This window comes from Aotus nancymaae, unplaced genomic scaffold (assembly GCF_030222135.1).
Source record: "Aotus nancymaae isolate 86718 unplaced genomic scaffold, 86718_ANA_hifiasm-v0.15.2.pri h1tg000040l, whole genome shotgun sequence".
Taxonomy (NCBI): Eukaryota; Metazoa; Chordata; class Mammalia; order Primates; family Aotidae; genus Aotus; species Aotus nancymaae.
Window position 1 is genome coordinate 37,360,530 of NW_026988454.1, and position 25,615 is coordinate 37,386,144.

Consider the following 25,615-nt stretch of genomic DNA (forward strand, 5'->3'; position numbering starts at 1 on the left):
AAGGCCAGTGCTGTTCTAAGACCATATTTTGAGTAACAAAGTGTTAGACATAGTGAACTCCAAGTTTCTCTTCAAAGAATCAGTATGTCAGTATGTTCGGTTCTTTGTCCTCCATTTTAAAGTTTAACTTCTTTGTAGTTTTAGTAAACAACCTTTTCCACCAGTTCTAATCAGTAGTTCACATCTGTCTCCCCAGTCCCCTGCTGTGTCCTGACTCATCCTGGTCACCTGCTTCAGTCACCTTCTTTGACCTAGGTCACCCCTGGTTACCTGCTCTGACCTGCCCATAACCATCCTTCCCACCAAACTACCCAGCCCGCCACTCCACTCATACCCCTGCACTCTTTAAAATAGCCAATCAGTATTCATCTAGACTGTGCTGTCTAACCCTAGCCAATAAAGGAACAACACAGCAGTAAAGGCGACCTCCATCAGTAATAGGAACCCCTTCCCCTCCCTTGTCCAGGTGTGCTCTCAACATTATTCCATCTGTGAGCCGCACCCTTCTATAGAAGTAAATTGCCTTGCTGAGGAAATTTATGTTCAAGTTTGACTTCTTTTGCAGCACTGAAAATTTTACATATATCAAAAGCATTAGATGAATAAGAACTTCTGGGGATGAGACTTGTGCATCATTATTATTTTTTTAAAGTTCCACAAGTAATTCTAATGTGAGAATTGAAAGCTACTGCTGTAGGTTAGGGAATAATCAAAGAGATTGAGTGATTTGATCAGGTATATATATATATATATATATATATATATATATATAGTTTTCATCGTTTATTGTGGCATTGATGTAGAGAATGGATTGGAGAAAAATGAGAGGAGAAAAACCCATCAAGACACTAGGCTAAAGTTCAAGCAAGAATTGATGAAGGTCTAAACTAAGACGATGGTAATGGGCATAAAAAGGATATTTAAATATAAAATCAACAGGACGTGGTGGGCCTGTTCATGAGAAGAAGGGAACGGTTTGCTGGGTGGGAAACTTTCTCCTTTACTTCTGGCTTGTGTAACTAGTGATGCTATCAACCAATATGAGAGAACAAACATGAGAATAGCATTGTGAAGAATATGACCAACAGCTTATTCAATAGAACTTAGTGGGATGAAAAAAGAAAACAGGGATTCTGATAAAGCTAGGGCTTCTTCTCGCTCTTTTTCACAGTAACATTTTATATAAGAAAACGCTCAACAGAGTCAGTCTAAACAGTTTAATAACACCACCACCTCCCAAAGAGAGGCTCTCATCATTTTTGTTTAAAGACCCAGTTTTCTATATTTCTCAGTAGCTGCTGAATGTCCTTGCCCACTTTGATTGTTGGTGATAAATCAAACACATTTTAATACTTCAGAACTGCAAAAATAGTACTACTGAACCATTTTGCAACAACTGAGTATGTCATGCCTCATTACTTTTTATTATGTATGAATGAGAATGAAAAAAGGAAAAGAAGGACTCAGATGGGATAGCTCTGTGAGACTTGATGTGCATGTCATGGTAGTAGATAGGATAAAGGCTGAGTTTCTGAAATTTTGCATTTCTGTCAATACCAAGAGGAACTGGAAAATGGGAAGAATAAAAAAAAATTTTTTTGCTTGGTTTTTGATGAATTTGGGCTCCAAAGACTCCTGAAGCCATCTTTCAAAATGGTGCTGTGTTATGCTAAAACAGCCCACTCATGACAAAGAAACCATCCACTAGCAGGGCAGCCAAGAACATGGAGGGTTTGAGAGGTCTGTCTGACTTGGCCAAGACATGGTGCCTGATGCCGGTCACATCTCTCTCTTTTCTTTGTGTTTCATTATAAGTTCACACATGCATTTCAGACATGTAATTCCTAAGGAAATCTCATAAATTGATTGCCAGGTATAAGAGCCCTGGGCTATAAAGCATAAACTAAAAGCAAACATCAAAACTCTAGGAATGGCTCAAATATTTTTCTGAATTCGCGATGGATACCATCAGTTGCAGCAACAAAACGGCATTTTTTTCATGGTTCATGGGTGTTTTGAAGGGACATTGGTCAATATTTTCAGAGATGGCACCTCACCTTGTTCGTTGGCATGTGTCTCTACTGTTCTCTTCAAAATTTCTTGTTTAGTTTGTTTTCTTAGCAGTAGTTACTCTTGCTAAGGTAAAGCAGGTAACTCCCAGGTGACGGGCATAACTAACTCAGAAGCAGCATTTCTGATTCACTTGTAGTTCGGTAAAATTTGTTCCCTATTTGGAAGGGGTGTGTACCATAACATCTTCTGTCCTAGGATAAAATGACAGCAAATTCTTTAAACAGATGCCCAAGCCTTCCCTGGCTTCTTCCTCTTCTATGTCCCCAGAACATTTCTGCTTTTAGATGTTGCTGAGATCATATGCCATTTAGCTTCAGAGTTAAAACATAAAACTGGGTATCCCAATCTATACCATTCACAGTGTATGAAGTCTGCAGGCTTGGATGTAGAGATGAATTAAAAGAAAATGGGATCCTACAATATAGCCAGTTGTGGGATACAATTTCTTTCAGTTCAGTCCCTGGAGAGCGGCATAGTTGTCCCTGCTTTCTCTTTCAGTGGCGGGAGTACTAATACTACCACCAAGCCCTGTAGCCAGGATGTGTATGCTTCACAGCAAAGCATTCCACTTGTCCCTCGTTCTCTTCCCTGGAGGACCAGAGAGCAGTACTATTTTACAAGACTGGGAAAGTATCACAGTTCCTCAAAGCAGGACACTGTCTCCAAGTGGGTGCCCTTGGAGAAAGGTACAATTTGTGCCCTGAAATCTGGGAAAACAGGAATGATTTATGAGCTCACTATGACCCCAAAGGTCAACCAGGGTTCAGCTGAGTGTGATATGAACTCTGCTCTGGTCCCATAAAGCCACATGGGGTGCAACCGAAGCCTGATGAGATGCTGAGAAAACAGCTTTTGGAGGGTTTAGTTTTGGTGTATTTCACCTTTTTGTAATTCTCCACGGTCATGGTCTAGTTCTCAGATACCTTTTGTGTTTCCAGAGGATTCCACCTCAATCCCCATATCTGCCTCTTTAGCGTGCCCCACTGGTTTACGTATCTCAAATTTATGGGCTTAGTGACCTGGCACTTGTTTTCACTCCCCACTTGGCTTGGTGCCTTGCTAGTGGGTGGTTTCTTTGTCATGAGTGGGCTGTTTTAGCATAACACAGCACCATTTTGAAAGCTGGCAATTAGCACAGGAAGCACCATTTTGAAAGATGGCAATTTTATGTCTGAACACAGAAATTTAGGCTAGATGCGGTGGCTCACATCTCTAATTCCAACACTTTCGAGGCCAAGGCAGAAGGGTCGCTTGAGGCCAGGAGTTTGAGACTAGCCTGGGCAACAAAGAGAGACTTCATCTCTACAAAAATAAAATTTAAAAATTAGCTGAGTGTGGTGGTGTGTGGTTGTAGTCCTAGCTACTCTGGAGGCTAAGGTGGGAGGCTCCCATTGAGCCCAGGAGTTTGAGGCTGCAGTGAGTCATGATTGAGCCACCGCACTCCCACCTGGATAAGAGAGAGAGACTGTGTCTTTTAAAAAAGAAAAGAAAACACAAGTTTATAGAACTACAGAGTACCTTTACCTGTCATAGAATGTTATATTTGATATTTTGTACTTCTTTCAAACATTGCTAATCCTTTCTACAATATTTTTGTCACAAACTTTCTTTCAACAAGGACATAGAAAAGTCAAGACAGATAAGGAGTCTAGATGTAGCTGAGTGCTCACAGGGTCAGCATTGGACCAGGCCATGTGGATGATTCAGATGAGGAAAACCATATGTGCGGAAGGAGTGTGGCAGTGGGTAAAACCCACCTGAGAAGAAGGCTTGAGATAAGCCTAGAAGAATGAGGGCAACAGGGGGCATTCTAGGGAAGTGAAGCAACTGCTAACACACGCATAGTGCATTCTGCAGATTTAGCAGGGCTCATATCTGGACTGGACCTGAGAATTCACATTGTGTAGCGGTTGATAATAAGAGAGTACAAAAACTCCTAATTAGTAAATGTGACAAATTCAAATTTGGGATTTTAAGAAGTTACAGACCATGGGATTTTATTTTTCTCATAGAATTTGAAAATCCCGTCATCTGTTTTATTTGTAGAAGTAAAAAGAGAATGAAAAAATTCCTTTAAATTTGAGTCAACGAAAGTAGAAGCACCACTTTCAACAAAGCAAGAAACTGCAGCTCAGTTTAAAAATGAAGGAAGGAAACAACAGTTTTAAACTCTTAAGCTACCTCTAATTCAAAAAGAAATACTGAAGCTTTCTGGTATGAAAATTCAAGAGCTTACTTTTTCCTTAAAGCAGTATTATTCACTTTCATGGGGATCAAATAACTGCCAGACACTCAACAACTCCGAAAGGGGTTTACATGCAGAGAACAGACCCAGAGCTTTCTTTCCAAATGCGAATGTTTACATTCAAACAGGTCAACAAATCATAGATATTTTCCTCTTCCTGGAGAGCCCCAGGAACCCAAAGGGATGATAATTAAGAGACGGGCCTGGCTCACCGTTGCCCTCAGAAATAGGAAGCAGTAACTTTCCTTTCAGGGAGACCACATGCTGAAGATGTTATTGGTCAAAGAGACTAACATAGTAAACTCTCACTGTGTCTACTTGCTGCAAGGGAGAGAAGAATCCTGAATCACACATGTCACTCAATATATGGGTTACATTGTCTGCAAACAGGAAGGTTATCATGCCTATGACAATTGGAAAATGTGAAATCGTGCAAAAGGCACATATCAAGTATAGTCAAGTACTGAATGTGAACTTGCAGGTCTTCTATATACTTATGTGGTCTTTAAACTATGGGGCTTTTAAATTTGAAGTTACAGTTCCACATTGGTTCTCAGTGATGTTTCAGTACCGGAAACGGTGTTTGAAATTCATTAACAGAACGAGGAATAGTTTCTAGAAATGCTGGATTCTTCAATATTTGGGTCTCAAATAGCTTATACAGATATCAGATTGCATGAACCCAGAGATAGCCTAGCTGTCTCTATAGACTTCAGTCACAGGAGTAAAGACAGAGGACCAGTGAGTGGTCGTTACTTCTTCCAAAGGCATCAGTTTAAGTCATATTTCAAGTATTCTTCAAATAAGGGCAAAATTTACCATGTGATCAGGGCAAATGCAGGTGGCCAGCAATAGCCAGATATCCGTGAGACGTGCTTCTTTCCCAGCAATGTATGGAGTTTGTACTTCTTGTCTGTTTTCATTCTGGAGACGGTTATCTACAAATAAGCCTCCTGGGCATCCATTTTACCATCCTCACAGGGCTACCCAGGCCTAGAAAGAGCCTCTCTATAGGAATCTGAGAGGCTGGCAAGTTATGACAATATCATTATTTTTCTGAACAATACTACTTCTGAATACCATTGTTGACAGATTTCTTAACTGTACAGGCCTCGCAATAACCAGCTCTGAGTTGGCATAACTTGCCATGGTCACACAATCAGACCAGGAATCACGGGCTCAGAACTTAAGTTGCTTCCTTTCCTTGGGCATGATTATGGTGTCAAGCAAGATGGGCCTGTTTTGCTGGGGTCCTGGACCATGTCTTGGTTCCAAAAGTAACCTTGGAAGCCATTGGCCAGCTCTACCTGGCCCCTCTACTGACTGACACAGTTAAAGCAGTGTTAATGTAATATTGGATGATGGATCACAGAGAAGGGTTTATAACTGTAGAGGGGGATAAATTGTGAGGACCTGAAATTAGAAAATATGAGCTACTTTTCTTAATTTTTTTATCTCTTTTCCCTGTTTTTTGGATTGAATCATTTTTGTTGATCTGTCTTTAAATTCAATGACTAGTTCCTTCTAAATCTCCATTCTGCTCTGAATCCTATCTAGTACAGTTTTTAATTTCAAATTTTGTATTTTTTTCTAAATTTCTATTTGCTTCTTTTTAATAGTTTCTATTTTTCTGCTAAATTTTCCTATCATTTCAGTCATTCTGGCATATATTCCTTTAATTCACTGAACATTGTTAGAATAGCTGCTTTAAAATCCTTGCCAACATCTGGGTCATCTTAGCATCACATTCTAGTGATTATGTTTACTCTTGAGGATGGATTAAATTTTTTTTTTAATGTTACATAATTTTAGATTATATGTGAATGTTACAATGTGGAATCTCTTGAATCTGTTGTGTTCACCCAAAGAGTGTTGACAGTTTGTTCTAGGAAACTGCAAAACTGATTGGACTAACATGGAAAAGTCAGTCTCCCAGGTGTCAGTTAAAATCTGCTGAGTTCTTTTATCTTTAGTCCAGCTATGCACATGTGTAGTGCAGGATCATCTAGAGATTTGAACACTTTATACACAGATTGTGGAGTTTTCCCTCATTAGCTCATTCTTTTCTGGGGTTTTACTCTCCTTTTCCACATATGTGGTTGCCCACAATTCTGCCCCCAAGTCTTTGAGTCCAGAAATAACTACAGGTTTTTCTATGAGAGTTTTGGCAGCAGTGTGAGGCCTGCCTTCAAGCTAAAAGCCATAGACAGGGATCCTCATCAGCTATGGCCATACCACCCTGAATGTGCCTGATCTCATCTGATCTCAGAAGCTAAACAGGGTAGGGCCTGGTTAGTATGTGGATGGAAGGTCAAAAGGGAACCCCATTGAAGGCCCAGTGTCTTCTTCCTCTTCTAAGTGTAGGTTTATTTTCAAAACCCGCATTCTGTTTTTCACCTTTCAGTGTTTTCAGTTAATTTTTTTAAAATGTGTTTAATGTTTATGGTTAATGTTTCTGAGATAGCTGGTCCAGTGGGAGCTCATTAGGCCATTCCAGCAGAACTGTGCTAGGAGACTGTTGAAGCAGTCCACATTTGAGTGATGAATACTTGGATTAGTGGAGTAGCATGAACCATGGAAATAAGCAAAAATAAAATGTGGGGGAAATTTCATGACACCTAGGAGTCAAAAATAAAGGTAAAAGAGATGTCACGATGTTAAGCCTGAGTTGCTAAGGAAACAGGTACAGCAAAAGAAAGAAGGAAATTGGAATGCTGTGTCAGTCACCTGGGCTGCCATAACAAATACCATAGACTTGGTGGCCTAAATGTAGAAATTTATTTTTTGGTGGTTCTAGAGGCTGTAAGCTTGAGATCAAGGCACTGACCTCTTCCGTTTCTGGTGAGGACCGTCTTTTTCACTTGCAGATGGCTACATTTTCTCTCTGACCTCACATGGCATACTGATCTTTTAAGAATACTAATCCTGTCATCTCAGGGCCCACCCTTATGACTTCATTTAACTAAATTACTTCCATAAAGGTCTATCTCCAAATACAATCACATTGAAGCCCAAATACATAGGGTTTCAACACATAGAATTTGAAAGGAAAACAATTCAGTTCCTAGAAAATGAGAACCTAGGGTTTTTTTTGTTTTCTGTTTTTTTTTTTTTTTTTTTTTGCTTTTTGAGATAGAGTCTCACTCTGTCGCCCAGGCTGGATTGCAGTGGGCCAATCTCAGCTCACTGCAACCTCTGCCTCCCGGGTTCAGGAAATTCTCTGCCTCAGCTCCCGAGTAGCTGGAATTACAGGAACATACCACTATGCCCAGCTAATTCTTTTGTATTTTTAATAGAGACAGGGTTTCACCATCTTGGCCAGGCTGATCTTGAACTCCTGACCTCGTGATCCACCCACCTTGGCCTCCCAAAATGCTGGGATTACAGGTGTGAGCCACCGTGCCTGGCCTGTTTTTTGTTTTTTAAAAGATTATGAATTATTTTGGATTTGAGTATGAGATGAACAATGAACAAGTTGTTGTTGGAGATCTAAGATGGAGCATGGAGAAGAGATTATTGATGATAGATTTACCATCCATCAACAGAGAGCTCAGAGCTTAGGCCATGGGGCTGTGTGAGTTCTTTGAGGAAGAAAGTAGAGATCAATACAGAGTTATTAAGGGGGCAGGAACCAAGCTGTATGCAAATTCTCATAGAAAGTAAAGGAGGTACAAATCAGCAAATAAGTTGTCAGAGAGATAGGAAGGGAGGCAGAAAAATGAAGCAGTGTCAAGGAAGATAAGGAAGAAAAGAGGAGTGTGAGGAAGTGGCCAATAGCACTAAATGCAATTACAGAGGTCTTGAAAAAGGCTGTGGTCAAAAGGCCCTGAATTTGTCAATTAGGAAATCATTACTGACTTTTGAGGAAGCAGTCTCCATGAGGTGACTGGGAAGAGATTCAGGTAAGAGAGGTTAAGAAAAAGCATGATGAAGGTGATTTGAAAGACACGCCTGGAGCATAAATGGGGAGGCAAATCTACAGGGTAATGAATGCAATCATGGACCACTGAACTGTCCACATCTTTGCCCAGACCAAATTGAATTCAGCCCTGCTTAGATAGCTACTTCTTTCAGATGCCTGATTTATTCTTTCGACAAAAAAATAATTGTGTTATCAACTCTGCTAAGCAATATTGTATACACTGGAGATTAAACCAACAGTCCTACCCTCATGCAACATCTGTGTTTCTTCTGCTCCCTACCAACTTCTGTTCTTGTGTGCCTTCAGATTTTTCCTTAGAGCGCTGGTGTTCGCCTGAACTTGTTCTTAACAGAGCCATCTTTCCTACCCTCTGTGAGCCTCATCAGAGTATACCATGTGCTCTTTGGGAGCAGGGGAAGAATTGGATGTTTTTTCACTCTTGCTAAAGTTAGAAAATGTTGGAGAGTCAATGAGCTTTTTCATGAAAACCCCATCTAATGATTTTTTTAAATTAAGCACCTAATACAATAATGATGTGGCCAATTATCAAATGTGTTGTCTTAACTTTAAGTTTTATTTTATTACAAATATAAGCTCTACATTTAAGCTGAGAGTTTAGTAAGCAGTAAACTCTGATTTGGTTAGGCAGGGACCAATTGTAGGTATTAACATGTTTTAGAAGCTTCCCAGTTGATTTTACTGTGCACCCTGGATTGAGATGCCTTGGATTAGAGATCTGTTGTTTTGTGGTGCTGATTTTGTCAAAGAGCCTGACTCTGAGGTGGGAACAGTAGTATGACCATCCTTTGGGTTGGACTGGTGTCTGCTCCCTATCCTTACTTTTGGCTGACTTATTTTGGTGTTCTGCTCAACTCTAACTTAATAAAAATATTATAAATAATCTTAGCCTCAACGTAAGGCTTTTTTTAATCCAGTGCAAATATAATTTTACAGATGAGAAATGATTATGCCTGCAGTCATCTGCTTCCACATTAGAATGTATATTTAATTTCTGATGAGTCACTTTTCTTGTGTAATACTCATTTTGATTGGTATTAGGTGGCATGGGTTGGTTTCTATTCAATTCCAGAATATCTTCTTAAATTGTTTTAATGTAAAGAAAATGAAAAGTTAATGCTTCTCATCTTGCCTAATACCTCTATTTAGAGCAGGACGGAGTATCTGTCTTCTTGGATCTTGTATGTGTCTAGCTACATTCTGGATGTTTGATAGAAATAATATCATGCGTTATATTCTCCACTCTGACACTGGAAACACATACAGGGAAAAGTATGTGGAATAAAAAGACAAACAGTGTAACGAGCTTTATTTTGTAACACTGGAATATTGAACTTATCTGTTGAGGTGGTGCTAAGTAACATAATAACTTCAAAAACCTGGCAGGCAGCTAATTTAGCTACTTGAAAATCACTGGGGGAAAGGAAATTGATGCTAAGATTACTGAAACCAGCTTAACACCTGCCAAGTTACATCACTTTTAAAAAATCCTAGGAAGGCACAAAAGACAGCCAGCAAAACTGCCCATTACTTTATACTCCTTGGTCTCAGTAGATACAGGAGAGATAATTTGGCCATGGGAGAAAGAAACAAAGTAATAGCATATTGGAGAAAATGAGGATCGCGAAAGAGTAATTGGCATTCAGTAGACCCCCAGTGAATAGTGGTTGAACATATGAACAAAATGAAAGAGAAATATACTGGAAAATAGATTGGGCTACAGCAGAGACTCACATCTGGAAATTTCCTGTTGCGGTATTGAGTCAAGTATTAAATTATTGGTGTGCTTATTTTAACCAGGACATAATTTCACCACTGATATAATAGGGACTGTCAAAGGGGGAAAAAGGAAAGGGAACTTATCATAAAAAGAAATGTGAGAGTGCTTTCTCCTACGTGCTTGATTCTCCATATCCCATTATAGTTCGTGCATTCTTATAAAGGATGAACTAAAATGCTGAAAGAAGCCTGGCCTTTCAAAATTCATCTGAATTTTGCTTGGGCCACTAAGAATTATCAGAGAATTAACCTACTTAGGCTAATTTAGGAAATCTTCCCGTTGTCTTCTACTGGCTTGCCTCTGTTTTTTTACTTCTACCCCAGTCAACCTTATTTGTAAATGGGTTAAGAGCTACCTAGTGCCTTTGATTAATTGTTGCTTGGACATTTTATTGATACTATAGAGTCTTCATTTTACACACTCAGTGGTCAGTCACTAACTTTAAGCCCTGAATGTTGTTCTGATAATTTTATAAACAGCCTTATTGATCTTTCATTTACAAGCATAAAATTCACTTATTTAAAGTGAACAAGAGGCTGGCTGTGTTGGCTCATGCCTCTAATCACGACATTTTGGGAAGCCATGGCAAGAGGATCGCTTGAGCTCAGGAGTTCAAGATGAAACTGGGCAAAATAGTGAGACCCTATCTCCACAAAAAATAAAACAAATGAAAATAGCTGGGCATGGTGGCACATGCCTGTAGTCCCAGCTACTCGGGAGGTTGAGGCAGGGGAATCGCTTGAACTCGGGAGGCAGAGGTTGCAGTGAGCTGCGATCACAGCACTGCACTCCAGCCTGGTGACAGAGCAAGACTCTGTCTCAATAAATAAATAGAAAAAAATAAAAATAAAATAAAGTGAATAGCTCAATTAATTTTAGCAGCTTTATATGCTTGTGCAACAATAATCACTATCCATTTTGTCCACCTTCAGCCCAGGCAACTCCTGATCTGCTGGAAATTTCATCTGGATGAAATTTGAATATCTGATACTTATATTTAATTTAGAAACTAAGTTCACCTTATCAGAATAGGCAGAGACTAAATTAGATGGATCTTGTATTTCATTATAAACAGCAGCAGAATAAATTAATTAGAAGAATTTTCTTAATAGTTGCCAAGACTTTATGGTATGCTTCATTTGCTTTGCTGAATTGCTACATATTTCCTTTTTGTTAAGTATCTTGTCCACTTTTGAGCTATGCATTACATTTTCTCTTTAAGAAAAATGAATTAGTATGCATTTCAACTTCAGGGTTTATTCTAGAGTCTATGTTATTATGACTTTTTCTAAAGAATAATTATTTGTGTGTTGTGTGAATGGACAGAGACACTTAATGAACCTTCAAACATCTGTGGATGGATGAATGGATGGAAGATCACATGATGACTTTCATATATTTGGGTCTCAGGAAAGTTGTTTATATCAGAAGTTCTCAGGATGTAGCAAATTAATAAATTGCATGTATTTGGAATAGAATTTCATTCTTTGTGTGTTTTTATTTCACAGAAGAAATGTGAAACATCTAGCAAGAAGCAAAGCATTACAATGGACCAAGTCCTATGTTTTACCAGAGTTTCCCTATGATGTCAAATGCATGTTAGCAGAGCAGAAGTGCCCCGATCACAGCATGAGGATAAGGATCATTGAGTTTCTCCAGGCTGACATGACCAAGTATCTGGAAGGCTCACTGTGAGTGGTAACAGGACGGGCTTGCTGCTTTGGGAAAGGGTCTGTTTCAGAACAGTGTAGAATTCATGTGGACTCAATTCTCTTCAGATTGTGGTAATAGGTTCCACATTGCCCAATATTTAAATCTCTTTTGTTATATAGAAAAACGTGAAGAAAAGTGAGTGTAATTTAGACTCATCTTAAAGCAAGGAATGTGGGCTGCTTGAAGTGAAACATATCTTCCTTGTTTGGTGAACAGGTACCCCAGCACCCAGCAGTACAATGACGTAGTGAATGCCCTGCTGCAGGCCCACCCTTTCCTGGATGAGGACGGCTGTGGCTTTGTAAGTGACCACATGGCACCATCTTGTTAATTTCAGGCCATCTTAAAATAAGAGCCTTGTATTGTCCAGTAATTTTATGCTTCGCTCATCTTTTTCTTGGTGTCTCTGTCTCTCACTCTATGTATCTAGGTCTGTCTGTTTCTGTTTTTCTGACTCTTTCTTTGTCTCTTTGGTCTCTCTCTGATTTTGTTTCTATCTTTTCTATCTTTCACTTTCGGTTAGTTCATGCTTCTTTCTTGACTTTCTCTCACTCTGGCTCTCTCTCTCTGTCTTTGTCTCCTTGTCTTCCCTTTTTCATAACTTCTCAGTCTCTCTCTGCCCTGTGTTCCTTTGTCTTCTTTGTCTCTCTCTGTCATCATATTGCTGTCCTCTCAAAACTGTTTGGAAACTCAGTGTAACAGAGCTGATCAGGAGTTGCCCAGGGCTGAAGGTGGCCAAAATGGATAGTGATTATGGTTGCACAAGCATATAAGTTTGCTAAGATTAACCGAGCTGTTCGCTTTAAGAGTCTTAAGGGTTTTAAGGGCTAGGAAGGGTCTTTAAGAGATGCGACACATAAAAAGAGATGGATGTGGCTGCGCCTGCTTCAGAGCTATCATTGGGTGTTTCTTGCCTTCTCAGACCCAGTGGAGCTATTGTCTGGCTTTGAGGTCTGGGTCTCCAGCCTTACCTGGCCCTGTCACATCTCTGTTGTCCTGATAAAGGATGCTCTGGGGCAGCAGTTCTTTTTTAAGCCAGAGTCTCACTGATCACTGAGGCTGGAGTGCAGTGGCGTGATCTCAGCTCACTGTAATTTCCGCCTCCCGGGTTCAAGCAATTCTCTAGGGCAGCAGTTCTAAGCTCTGGTTGCACATTAGGATTCCTAGAGATTCTGATTGAATTAATTTGAAGATGGGACCTTGTCATTAATTTTTTTTTAATTTGCTAGAATTATTCTAATGTACAACCAGGGATGAGATCCACTGCCTTTAACGTTTTGACACAAAGTTTGCTGTTTGATGAACCTGCCTATCTCCTGGGTTTCAAAGACCAGTGTCTTCATTGCACAACAATGTGAATATAATTAACACTATTTAACTGTACTTAAAAATAGTTAAGATGGTAATAAAAAATTGAGTGTTTATGACACTGTAACTATATGAGTTAAGGAACAATTACAGGGAACTACAGCTATGGTTATATAAAGATAGACCGTCTATTATTCCCTTCGTCTCCATATGCCATGTGCATACATATTGGTAATCATATCTCAATAAGATAGATGTCTTTTTGTACTTCACTGTCTCAGATGTCTGTGCAAAGATATTTTTTTCTGTGCTTTCTTAAGGACATGGAACTTCAGCAATTAGTTCCAAGAACAACAAAAGATAAATGCGAGTATCTATGAATATAAAGACATTTAAAGGCTCTGTTTCCTCCCTCCTTTCCTCCCTTCCTCCCTCCTTTCCTCCCTCCCTTCTCCTGCTCCCTCCCTCCCTCTCTCCCTCCCTCCCTTCCTTCCTTCCCTCTTTGTATTATACCTCCTGCCCTTCCTTCCTTCCTTTCTTTCTTCTTTCTTTTTTTATATTTTCAAGAAAGTTTCATTATATACGGAGAGAATCATAGAATTTTCTCAGTGAGAGAGGCCATTAAGGGTTCTTTTTACCACTCAGACTAAGGAAAGATGTGGTATACCATGTCTGGAAAATAGTAATTATCGAAGCCAAGATTAGCATTCAGGCATTCTTGCTTCTAGGATGACAGCCTTTCCAAAATGTGCCACTGCATATAAAGCGCACTACAGAAGAAATCAAATTTCCTCCAAAAACAAAACAAAACAAAAACAAAGCAACAACAACAACAATGCTGAACAAACCGGGTCCCGACATTGACAATCATGTCAGTATGCTGACAAAACTGATTCTCAGAATGTCTTCTACACTCAAGATACATCTACCAAGTTAATAGATATCATTGTTACTGTGTATAGAGCTTGTGTGTTTTTAAATGTAAATTTAAAAACATTTACTATTTGAATAAATTACATATTTACATAGCTCAAAATTCAAAAACTACAACAGGATATAAACAAAAAGGTTCCTACCCATCCTTGCTCCTCCAGTCACGTAATTTTCCTCTCCAGAAGTAACCAATGTTATTAGAGTTCTTCTAGAGAATCTTTGCATCTACTTAAGCAAATCCATATTGATCCAATTACCTTTTGACCTTTAGTTTCATGCTTATCAAAGTGAGACACATGCAAAGTAGCAAATAATTCTTTATTTGCTCTTGTGTGCATTTCATCCACATCTGTTCCCAGTGACATTCACCAAAGACCGTTAACTGATACAGAGATGTGTGCAAAATTGCTTAGCAGATTAGGGCTCAGATTTACACTCATAGAGTAGAATGCGAAACCCTGGTGCCTGGATGTGTGTTTACCCAAATTCTCCCTCCAGGTGTGTATGAGGTTGTGTTACTAATGTTACAGTGGAAAATGTACAAAATTTGAGAGAACGTTTAATCAGAGGCAGGGGGTGGAGAAAGAGAGAGAGTGCACAAACGTGGTTATTTTTAGGGTTAATTTTATTTTTAACTCTTAATTTTGAAGAATTTTGGGCTGGGCATGGTGGCTCACACCTGTAATCCCAGCACTTTGGGAGGCCAAGGTAGGTGGATCACCTGAGGTCAGGAGTTTGTGACCAGCCTGGCCAACAAGGTGAAATGCATTTTTGTATTGTAAAAATACAAAAATGAGTCAGGCCTGGTGGCGGGCACCTGTAATCCTAGCTACTCAGGAGGCTAAGGCAGGAGAATCTCCTGAATCGGGAGGCGGAGGTTGCAGTGAACTGAGATCATACCATTGCACTCTGCACTCCAACCTGGGCAACAAGAGCAGAACTCTGTCTCAAAAAAAAAAAAAAAAAAGAAAGAAAAGAAAAATTTCAAATCTGAACAAACGTTGAAAAAATGCTACATTGATACTCATATAGTCTTAGCAACATGGGGTTTCTCAACCTCTGCACTGTTTACCTTTGGGGCTGGATAATTCTTTGTGCTGGGGGCTGTCCAGTGCATTGAAGTAGCATCCCTGGCACCCACTAGGTGTGAGTAGCACTCTGTCCACTCAGTTGTAACAACCACACATGTCCCCAAACATCAGTATAGCAAGCACACTACAGAATAAAGCAAATTTTCTCTTAAAACAAAGCAACAACAACAAAACCAAATGAGGGAGGGGGAGGAGCAACATCAGTCTGCACGCTGAGAATACTGACCTAGATTAGGGATTAACATTTTGCCCCATTTATTTTTTTCTGTCATATTTATTTGTTTTTTCGGCTGAGCATTTAAAAGAAAGCTGCAGGTGTCATCCCTAAATACCATAACATATATCTTATAAGAACAGCTGGGAGTGGTGGTTCATGCCTGTAATCTCAGTACTTTGGGAGGCCAAAGTAGATGCATCATTTGAGCTTAGGAGTTCAAGACCAACCTGGACAACATGGTAAAATCCATCTCTACAAAAGAAAAATAGAAAAATTAGCCAGGTAAAGTGGCAGGAGCCTGTAGTCCCACTACTTGGGAGGCGGAGGTGGGAGGATCACTAGAGCCCAGGGGGTCGAGGCAGCAGTGACTTACAATTGCACTCCAGCACTCCAGCCTGGGTGACAGAGCAAAAACACTGTCTCAAAAATAAAATAAAATAAAATAAAAATAAGGATAATCTCTTATATAACCACAATACCATTTTTATACCCAAGAAAATTAGCAATAATTGCCTAATATCATATACAATCCATATTCACATTTCTTCAGGTTTTCAAAACTGTTTTATAGTTTTTTGCTATAATATCTGAGATATGCATTGCATTGGTTATTATGTCTCTTTAATTTCTTTTTGTCTAGATAGTCTCTCCATACCCTTTTTAATTTTTTTGGATATTTGCTTTTTGGACAAGTCTAGTCCAGTTGCCACATAAGACGGTCCACATTCTGCATTTGAATGTGCAAAGATCTGCTGGTGATGCTGTGGACTTCATACGTCACAAAAGGAGGTCTGCAATTTTGGGGCCATTTTTTATTTGAGTGGTTGGTGAAGAGCTGTATTCATGTAGATCTTTCTACACTCTTTCTAGCTGGAAACATATGAAGGAGAAGGATGATTATTCTATAACACAAATATTTCCTACTGAGTCTGCCTACCTAAGGTATCTGTGTAAGTAACTCACGCTGCCAGGTGTATAGCAGATTCTCAGTAAATACTCACTGATTGAACACTCATGCAGAAGATTGTATTTGATTTGTCCTTTTTCTGCTCCTATCAAACAGTTAATAAGGAAAGATAGGAGAGGGTAGAAAGAAGAAATTGGCAATTTAAAAATGTCCTAGCCATTGATCGCTATAATACCTCCCACCAGGTTCAGCACGTTTAGAAACCCTTCAGAGCTGCAGGAAACATGTAGAAAACAAGGTGTACTTGCACTCGTTCATATTTCATGCCTAAAAAAATACAAGCCATTCTTTGTTTCAGTTCTGTTGTTAAACAGCAATGGCAAAGTCCACCCTCACAAGCCTGTGGGGGGTGATAAGGCATCTCTGACTCATGCATACCCAGAAGCTTAATCAGTGCTGATGCCATCCTCCAACCCTCAACCACACCTTTCTCACTAGGGCTGCTGAAGGACTTTACAAGCAACGCTTTAGTTGGCAAATATCTTCAATGTGTAGCTACTCACTTGAGTCTCCCAAAAAGCCAGTGCAGTTGATAGGAGAGATCTTATTGTTCCATTTTATAGTTGAAGAAACTAAAACTAAGAGGAGTTACTTGGCTAATATGTATTCAGGCGAGTACTTGGACGTGGGGTCTTCCCAACTTAGGCCATGGTACTTTCAGGGATTACTATTATTGGAACTTATAAACCATGTAACCAAGAATGGCAAAATCTAAGTGCCAAGCATTTGGCTGATGTTATTTTGGTGGCATTCCCATTGGCCCTTGAGGAAATAGAGCTTAGAAAACATGCCCAAAGCCACTCGGCGACTTACCACTCTCTCCTATGGCCAGGGCTGAGGGAAACACAGGTTCATATGCCTGCAAGCGTTTTTTTTTTTCTTCCTTCCCTCAACTCACTGTGGGGATCTATTCAAGCACACGGCACTGCAGGGTAGATGAGCAGCAGAAGCAGCTCTAAGGTATTGGCTTCAAGAAGGGTGGGGCTACCACTCACACAGTGAGTTAGTTACCAACTAAGCACTGCCAGGACTCGAGTCTTGCTTCCGGTCTGTCATGTTGACACCTGCATCTCCTGCTTCATAGAGGATTGACACAAGGCATCAAACATTTATTGTTTCCAGCATGCATGAAGCACTGTGCTGGGCTTAGTGGGCAAAGCAGGCATGAGCCTTTCTTTATGTGCTTATAGCATAGAGGCAAGAAGGAAAGGAAGGAAAGAAGGAAAGAAAGGAAGGAAGGAAGGAAAATGGAAGGAAGGAAAAAAGGAGAAAGGGAGAGAGGGATGAAGGGAGGGAGGAGAGAAAGGAAAAGAAAAGAAAAAGAACTAGAAGCAAAGTTTCACATTGATTGGGGTAAGATTACCACTTTGATAAGTGCCAATGAAGAAAGGGGACCCAACACCAAGCTGTTACAGAGGCCAGAGGAGGCTTCCGTGAAGCACAGGCTAAGCTGAGACCTGAAGGCAAAGCAAGAGTTAACTAGATACCAGCTTGGTGGGGAAAGTGAGGGGTAAAGCTTTCCAGGCCCAAACCGAAGGCCCGGCAGTGGAAGAGACGTTGGCATACTGAGGAGAAATCCAGGGCTGCTTCTTAGGTGTTGTCCGTGTCTCTGGTCTCACAAAATCTCCACATGCCAGATAGATCCTTCCAGAGCTCAGATCTGACCATTCACTCTCCCACCTCAACGTGGCCTAGGAAGACTTCCTCACCTGGCTGTTCTGACAAATTCTCTCCAGAGCTTTAAAAAATACAGACGTCTGGGCTCCATTCCAATCTCCTGAACCAGGATCTGTGGAGTCTGGAGCAGTAGCAAGTAGCAGCATTGCATGGGAACTTGCAAGAAATGCATACTCTCAGCCTACCCCTGATCTCAAAATCAGAGACTCTGAGAGTGGGGCTCAGCAAACTGTGCTCTAACAGGTCCTCCAGGAATTGATTCAGCTCAGGTTTTAGAACCATTGCTTTAGAGGAAAGACCAAGGGCAAAAGTTCCGATGAGATTCTAATACGCCTTTCCACAGACTGATTTAAGATCTGGTTCAGGATTACATTGAGGCTCCTTAATGGGGTGACCATAGTTCTTGGTGATTGAGCCGGCTCCTCTTTCCCACCTTACTTTTTAACCCCATCCTCTGTCATTCCCTCATCTTGAGCTCTGTGCTCTAGCCATGCACAACTCTTGGTAATTCTCTAGAGGGCACCAGCTCTCCCTGTATTCCATTGCACATGCAGCTTCATCCTCCTGGAACTTCTGCACATCTACCCAACTGGCATTCCCCAATGCTATCTCCATCCTTTCATGTAGTTACCCGACCCTAAGACCTAGGCTTCAGTTTACATTCACTTCCTACAGGAAGGCTTTTATGATCTCCTAACACAATGTAAATGAATGATGTCTCTTCCCCTATTATAATACTTTTCACTCTATATTGAAATTATTCATCCCTCTGCTAGACTGAAAGTGAGGTCCACCTATACCCTCCTCCCTCCCAGAACTGGGACTTGGTCTACGTGTTTGAAACAGTAGAGGCACCATAGACTTAGGGAGTGAATGCCAATAGAACTCACCAAAACGAATTTCAAAAGATGACAGAAAATTATTTTTAAATAAAATGCATCAATCCATATGCCAGTATCAGGTCTTTTCTAGAACCCACTAGAAAAATGGAATTGGTTGTAGAGACAGTAGAATATAGTGGAAAGTATCACTTTTAGGAATTGGAAAGTCTAGGTTCAAGAACTAATATATTTATTCAATAACCATATGGCATTGGGAAAAGATTTCTATTTCTGTGACTTTGTCTTCTTACCTATGACTTAGAGTTTATAATTTCTATAGCAGTGTCACAAGACTGCTCTAAGGATAAAAAAAGAATAGATATATTATTTCTATGACTATGATGTGAAAAAAATTTTAAGCCCAAAGATGATACGTGAATAAATATTTTATTGTTTTTATAGGATTATCTCAATTTCCTTGGAAACTAACTGGCCTATTTTGTTATTTTTACACAGTTTTTATGGAAACGAGCCCTCAAAGATCGCTTTAAATATGTTCGAAGACCCATAGAAGATGATGAACAAGTGATTAGAAATAAGTGTAAATTTGGACACCGAAAAGGCCAGACAAGGAAATCTATTGCTGATATAAGATTTGATGAAATTAAACTTGTCCAGATCAAAGTAAGATTGAATTCTTAAATTTTCTGATGACTTGATTGATTGATATATTGATTAAGGGCTAATAAATAATAGTATTTAAAATAATTAAAACAAAACGAGATACCTGTTTAAAATTTGAATATATTTTGTCAAAGGCCTTCTCTGCATCTATTGAGATGATCATATGGTTTTTGTCTTTGGTTCTGTTTATGTGGTGAATTACGTTTATAGACTTGTGTATGTTGAACCAGCCTTGCATCCCCGGGATGAAGGCTACTTGATCATGGTGGATAAGCTTTTTGATGTGCTGTTGCAATTGGTTTGCCAGTATTTTATTGAAGATTTCTGCATCTATGTTCATCATGGATATTGGCCTGAAGTTTTCTTTTCTTGCTGAGTCTCTGCCGGGTTTTGGTATCAGGGTGATGTTGGTCTCATAAAATGATCTGGGAAGGATTCCTGCTTTTTGGATTGTTTGAAATAGTTTCAGAAGGAATGGTACCAGCTCCTCTTTGTATGTCTGGTAGAATTCAGCTGTGAACCCATCTGGACCTGGGCTTTTTTTGGGTGATAGGCTATTAATTGCTGCCTCAACTTCAGCCCTTGTTATTGGTCTATTCAGGGTTTCGACTTCTTCCTGGTTTAGGCTTGGGAGGATGCAAGTGTCCAGGAATTTATCCATTTCTTCCAGGTTTACTAGTTTATGTGCATAGAGTTGTTTGTAATAATCTCTGATGATGGTTTGTATTTCTGTGAAATCTGTGGTGATATCCCCTTTATTGTTTTTTATTGCATCTATTTGATTATTTTCTCTCTTCTTTTTTATTAATATGGCTAATGGTCTGTCTATTTTGTTGATCTTTTCAAAAAACCAGCTCCTGGATTTACTGATTTTTTGAAGGGTTTTTGTGTCTCTATCTCCTTCAGTTCTGCTCTGATCTTAGTTATCTCTTGTCTTCTGCTAGCTTTTGAGTTTTTTCGATCTTGCTCCTCTAGCTCTTTCAATTTCATGCTAAAAACCCTCAATAAACTAGGTATTGATGGAATGTATCTCAAAATAATAAAAGCTATTTACAACAAACCCACAGCCAATATCGTACGGAATGGGCAAAAACTGGAAGCATTCCCTTTGAAATCTGGCACTAGACAAGGATGCCTTCTCTCACCACTCCTATTCAATATAATATTGGAAATTCTACCCAGAGAAATCAGGCAAGAAAAAGAAATAAAGGGTATTCAATTAGGAAAGGAGGAAGTCAAATTGTCTCTATTTGCATAGGACACGATTGTATATTTAGAAGAACCCATTGTCTCAGCCCCAAATCTCCTGAAACTGATAAGCAACTTCAGCAAAGTCTCAGGATACAAAATCAATGTGCAAAAATCACAAGCATTCCTGTACACCAATAACAAGCTTAAAGAGAGCCAAATCAAGAACAAACTGCTATTCACAATTGCCTTTGTGAACTGCCATTCACAAAGAGAATAAAATACCTAGGAATATAACTAACAAAGGATGTAAAGGACCTCTTCAAGGAGAACTACGAACCACTGCTCCACGAAATAAGAGAGGACACAAACAGATGGAGAAATATTCCATATGGATGGTTAGGAAGAACCAATATCGTGAAAATGGCCATACTGCCCAAAGTAATTCACAGATTCAACACTAACCCCATCAGGCTACCAATGACCTTCTTCACAGAACTGGAAAAAACCACCCTAAACTTCATATGGAACCAAAAGAGAGCCCGCATAACCCAGTCAATTCTAAGCAAAAAGAACAAAGCTGGAGGCATCACACTACCTGACTTCAAACTATACTACAAGGCTACAGTAATCAAAACATCATGGTACTGGTACCAAAACAGAGATATAGACCAATGGAACAGAACAGAGGCCTCGGAGGCAACACCACACATCTATAACCATCTGATCTTTGACAAACCTGACAAAAACAAGCAATGGGGAAAGGATTCCCTCTTTAATAAATGGTGTTGGGAAAACTGGCTAGCCATGTGCAGAAAGCAGAAACTGGACCCCTTCCTGACACTTTACACTAAAATTAACTCCAGATGGATTAAAGACTTAAATATAAGACCTAACACCATAAAAACCCTAGAAGAAAATCTAGGCAAAACCATTCAGGGCATAGGCATAGACAAGGACTTTATGACTAAAACACCAAAAGCATTGGCGACAAAAGCCAAAATAGACAAATGGGACCTAATCAAACTCCACAGCTTCTTCACAGCAAAAGAAACAGTCATTAGAGTGAATCAGCAACCAACAGAATGGGAAAAAAATTTTGTGACCTACCCATCTGACAAAGGGCTAATATTCAGAATCTACAAAGAACTAAAACAGATTTACAAGAAAAAAACAAACAAGCCCATTCAAAAATGGGCAAAGGATATGAACAGACACTTTACAAAAGAAGACGTATATGAGGCCAAGAAACATATGAAAAAATGCTCATCATCACTGGCCGTTAGAGAAATTCAAATCAAAACTACATTGAGATACCATCTCATGCCAGTTAGAATGGCGATCATTAAAAAATCTGGAGACAACAGATGCTGGAGAGGATGTGGAGAAATAGGAACACTTTTGCACTGTTGGTGGGAGTATAAATTAGTTCAATCATTGTGGAAGACAGTATGGTGATTCCTAAAGGACCTAGAAATAGAAATTCCATGTGACCCAGCAATGCCATTATTGGGTATATATCCAAAGGATTATAAAATGTTCTATTATAAGGACATATACACACGAATGTTCATTGCGGCACTGTTTACAATAGCAAAGACCTGGAACCAATCCAAATGCCCTTTGACAATAGACTGGACAGGGAAAATTTGGCACATATACACCATGGAATACTATGCAGCCATAAAAAACGATGAGTTCGTGTCCTTTGTAGGGGCATGGATGAACCTGGAAACCAGTATTCTCAGCAAACTGACACAAGAACAGAAAATCAAACACCGCATGTTCTCACTCATAGGTGGGTGTTGAACAATGAGAACACGTGGACACAGGGAGGGGAGCATCACACACTGGGGTCTGTTGGGGGGAAATAGAGGAGGGACAGTGGGGGCTGGGGAGTTGGGGAGGGATAACATGGGGAGAAATGACAAATATAGGTGATGGGGAGGAAGGCAGCAAACCACATTGCCATGTGTGTACCTATGCAACAGTCTTGCATGTACCCCAAACCCTAAAATGCAATAAAAAAAAAAAATTGAAGTATAGTCAAGAACCAAGAAAGTCTGTTTTGCATGGCTAACACTGAGCATGGTATTTCCAAGAAAGGAATTCCAAAAGCAATTACTGAACATCTTGTGTTCAGTTGTGTTTCACAACCTTCAAAAACTTGGAAAAACAAGTTCAGAGACTTCGAATAAATTTTTTTGCTCTCATCCTAAAATGCACCTTATATTCTTGATGCTCTTATTGCTACAGGAAGTTTTTTAATGCCCACACTGTTTAGGTTAGATAGCCTCCGGTCTCCAGGTTTCAGGGAAGAAATAACCCACATGCATGGATACAAAACTCCATCCTGGCATTTCCTTCTCTGCTGGTCCTGAAGCCTTTCCACCCCAACCCAGAAGTGGCTGTCAGGAACTCCAGGCTGAGGGCCCTGGGAGAGCCTGGAGATTCTTCCCTCACCAGCTGGGAGGTCATGTGAGTTCCAATTGTCTGAGATCCTGTGTATACTCTTTTTCTACCTCAGAGCACTGAAATATCCTCAGAAACAAAAATTTTCCCTGCTAGCAAAGTAGATTGAATTCTTTAAGCAGGACGTCTGAACTACCAAGTATGAAAGTGAAATCTCTTGTCCTCCCAACTCTGTTTCTCTTAATCTGATGTGAATACGTAAATCCTAACACTTCACCACAAACATGTTTATATTAGTGAATGTACTTGGTGTAAATATTCTATTTTCTTTTTCATATGGTTTATTTATCTAATAGTAAAAGGGCAAAGTATTGAGTAACCTCAGTTTTATTAGTGCTTGTTATAAGATCCATAGGATAGGATTATTTTGTAAACCACTCATCCCAGCATCATGCATAATGCAAAACTTGGATGAACGTATGTACCTTAAATATCTTATTCTTATTTTCAATGAGGCTTTCAAAATGATAGGTCAGTTAAGATAACACAATTCTATAACTGTTCTTTGGCAAAAAGACGAAGCAAGTGAAAGGTGCCCTAAATTTTAGTGGTGTAATTTTTTAGAAACTTTGCAAAATTTCAATTACAAACTAAAATTATGATAAGATAGAATCATATTTATTTTGAAATCTTTTATGTTCTTAAAAATCACTTTGTGGGAGGGGCCAAGATGGCCGAATAGGAACAGCTCTGGTCTGAAGCTCCCAGTGAGAGCAACACAGAAGGTGGGTAAGTTCTGCATTTCCAACTGAGGTACCCAGTTCATGTCATTGGGACTGGTTAGGCAGTGGGCCCAACCCACGGATGGAGAGCAGAAGCAGGGTAGGGCAGAAGCAGGGAGCCGGGGACTCCCTCCCTGAATCAAGAGAAGCCATGACTGTGCTATATGGCCAGGTTACTGTGCTTTTCCCATGGTTTTTGCAATCTGCAGATCAGGAGATTCTCTCATGTGCCTATACCACCAGGGTCCTGGGTTTCAAGCACAAAACTGGGCAACTGTTTGGGCAGACACTGAGCTAACTGCAGGATTATTTTTTCATAGCTTAGTGGTGCTTGAAACCCCAGCGAGACAGAACCATTCTCTCCTCTGGAAAGGGGGCTGAAGCTAGGGAGCCAAGTGGTCTCATTCAGTGGGTCCCACTCCCACGTAGCCCAGCCAGCTAAGAACCATTGGCTTGAAATTCTCACTGCCAGTACAGCAGTCTGAAGTCAACCTGGGATGATCGAGCTTGGTTGGGGGAGTGGCATCTGCCATTAATGAGGCTTTAGTAGGCAGTTTTCCCCTGAGAGTGCTAAGGAGTCTGGGAGGTCTGCTCTGGGCAAGGCAAAGTGGGTTGTGGCCAGACTGCTTCTCTAGATTTCCTCCTCACTGACCAGGGCATCGCTGAAGGAAAGGTAACAGCCCTAGTCAGGGGCTTACAGACAAAACCCCCATCTCCATGGGCAGAGCACCTGGGGGAAGGGGCAGCTGTGGGCACAGCTTCAGTGGATTTAATCCTTCCTGTCTGTCAGCTCTGAAGAGAGCAGCTGATCCTGACAAGAGAGATTCTCCCAGCACAGCACTCGAGCTCTGCTAAGGGACAACTGCCTTTTGAAGAGGGTCCCTGACCCCCATGCCTCCTGACTGGGAGAAACCTCCTAAGAGGGGTCGACAGACACCTCATGCAGGAGAGCTGTGGCTGGCATCTGGCAGGGGCCCCTCTGGGACGAAGCTTTCAGAGGAAAGAGCAGACAGCAATCTTTGCTGTTCTGCAGTCTCCACTGGTGATACGCAGGCAAACAGGGTCTGGAGTGGACCTCCAGCAAACTGTAGCAGACTTGCAGAAGAGGGACCTAACTGTTAGAAGAAAAACTAACAAACAGAAAACAACAGCATCAATGTCAACATAAAGTACCTTCCCAACAAAAACCCCAGCCAAAGGTCATCAGCCTCAAAGATCAAAGGTAGATAAATCCATGAAGATGAGGAAAAATCAGTGCAAAACTGCTGAGAATTCCAAAAACCAGAATGCCTCTTCTCCTCCAAATGATTGCAACTCCTCTCCAGCAAGGGCACAAAACTGGACGCAGAACGAAATTGATAAATTGACAAAGTAGGCTTCAGAAGGTGGGTAATCACAAACTCTTCTGAGCTAAAGAAGCATTTCTAACCCAATGCGAGGAAGCTAAGAACCTTGATAAAAGGTTACAGAAACTGCTAAGTAGAATAACCAGTTTAGAGAGGAACATAAATGACCTCATGGAGCTGAAAAACACAGCACAAGAACTTTGTCAAGCATATGTCAAGTAACAATAGCAGAATTGATCAAGTGGGAGAAAGGATATCAGACATTGAAGATCAACTTACTGAAATAAGGCATGAAGAAAAGATTAGAGAAAAAAGAATGAAAATGAATGAACAAAGTCTCCAAGAAATATGGGACTATGTTAAAAGACCAAACATATGATTGGTGTACCTGAAAGTGACAGAAAGAATGGAACCAAGTTGGAAACATACTTCAGGATA

At 40.2% G+C, this 25,615-nt stretch overlaps 1 protein-coding gene across 4 annotated transcripts in view; it reads left to right on the top strand.

The window, feature by feature from the left end:
• Window positions 1-25,615, top strand: part of SAMD3 (sterile alpha motif domain containing 3) — a 74,789-nt gene that overhangs the window by 17,411 nt on the left and 31,763 nt on the right. For 3 of the 4 annotated variants that reach the window (XM_012458342.3, XM_012458341.2, XM_012458340.2), the window contains exons 5-7: window positions 11,547-11,729; window positions 11,968-12,052; window positions 19,282-19,449. In XM_012458342.3, the coding sequence (XP_012313765.2) occupies window positions 11,547-11,729; window positions 11,968-12,052; window positions 19,282-19,449 (436 nt within the window). The remainder of the gene's footprint in view (window positions 1-11,546; window positions 11,730-11,967; window positions 12,053-19,281; window positions 19,450-25,615) is intronic. The other variant, XM_021666540.2, reaches the window with a different exon arrangement.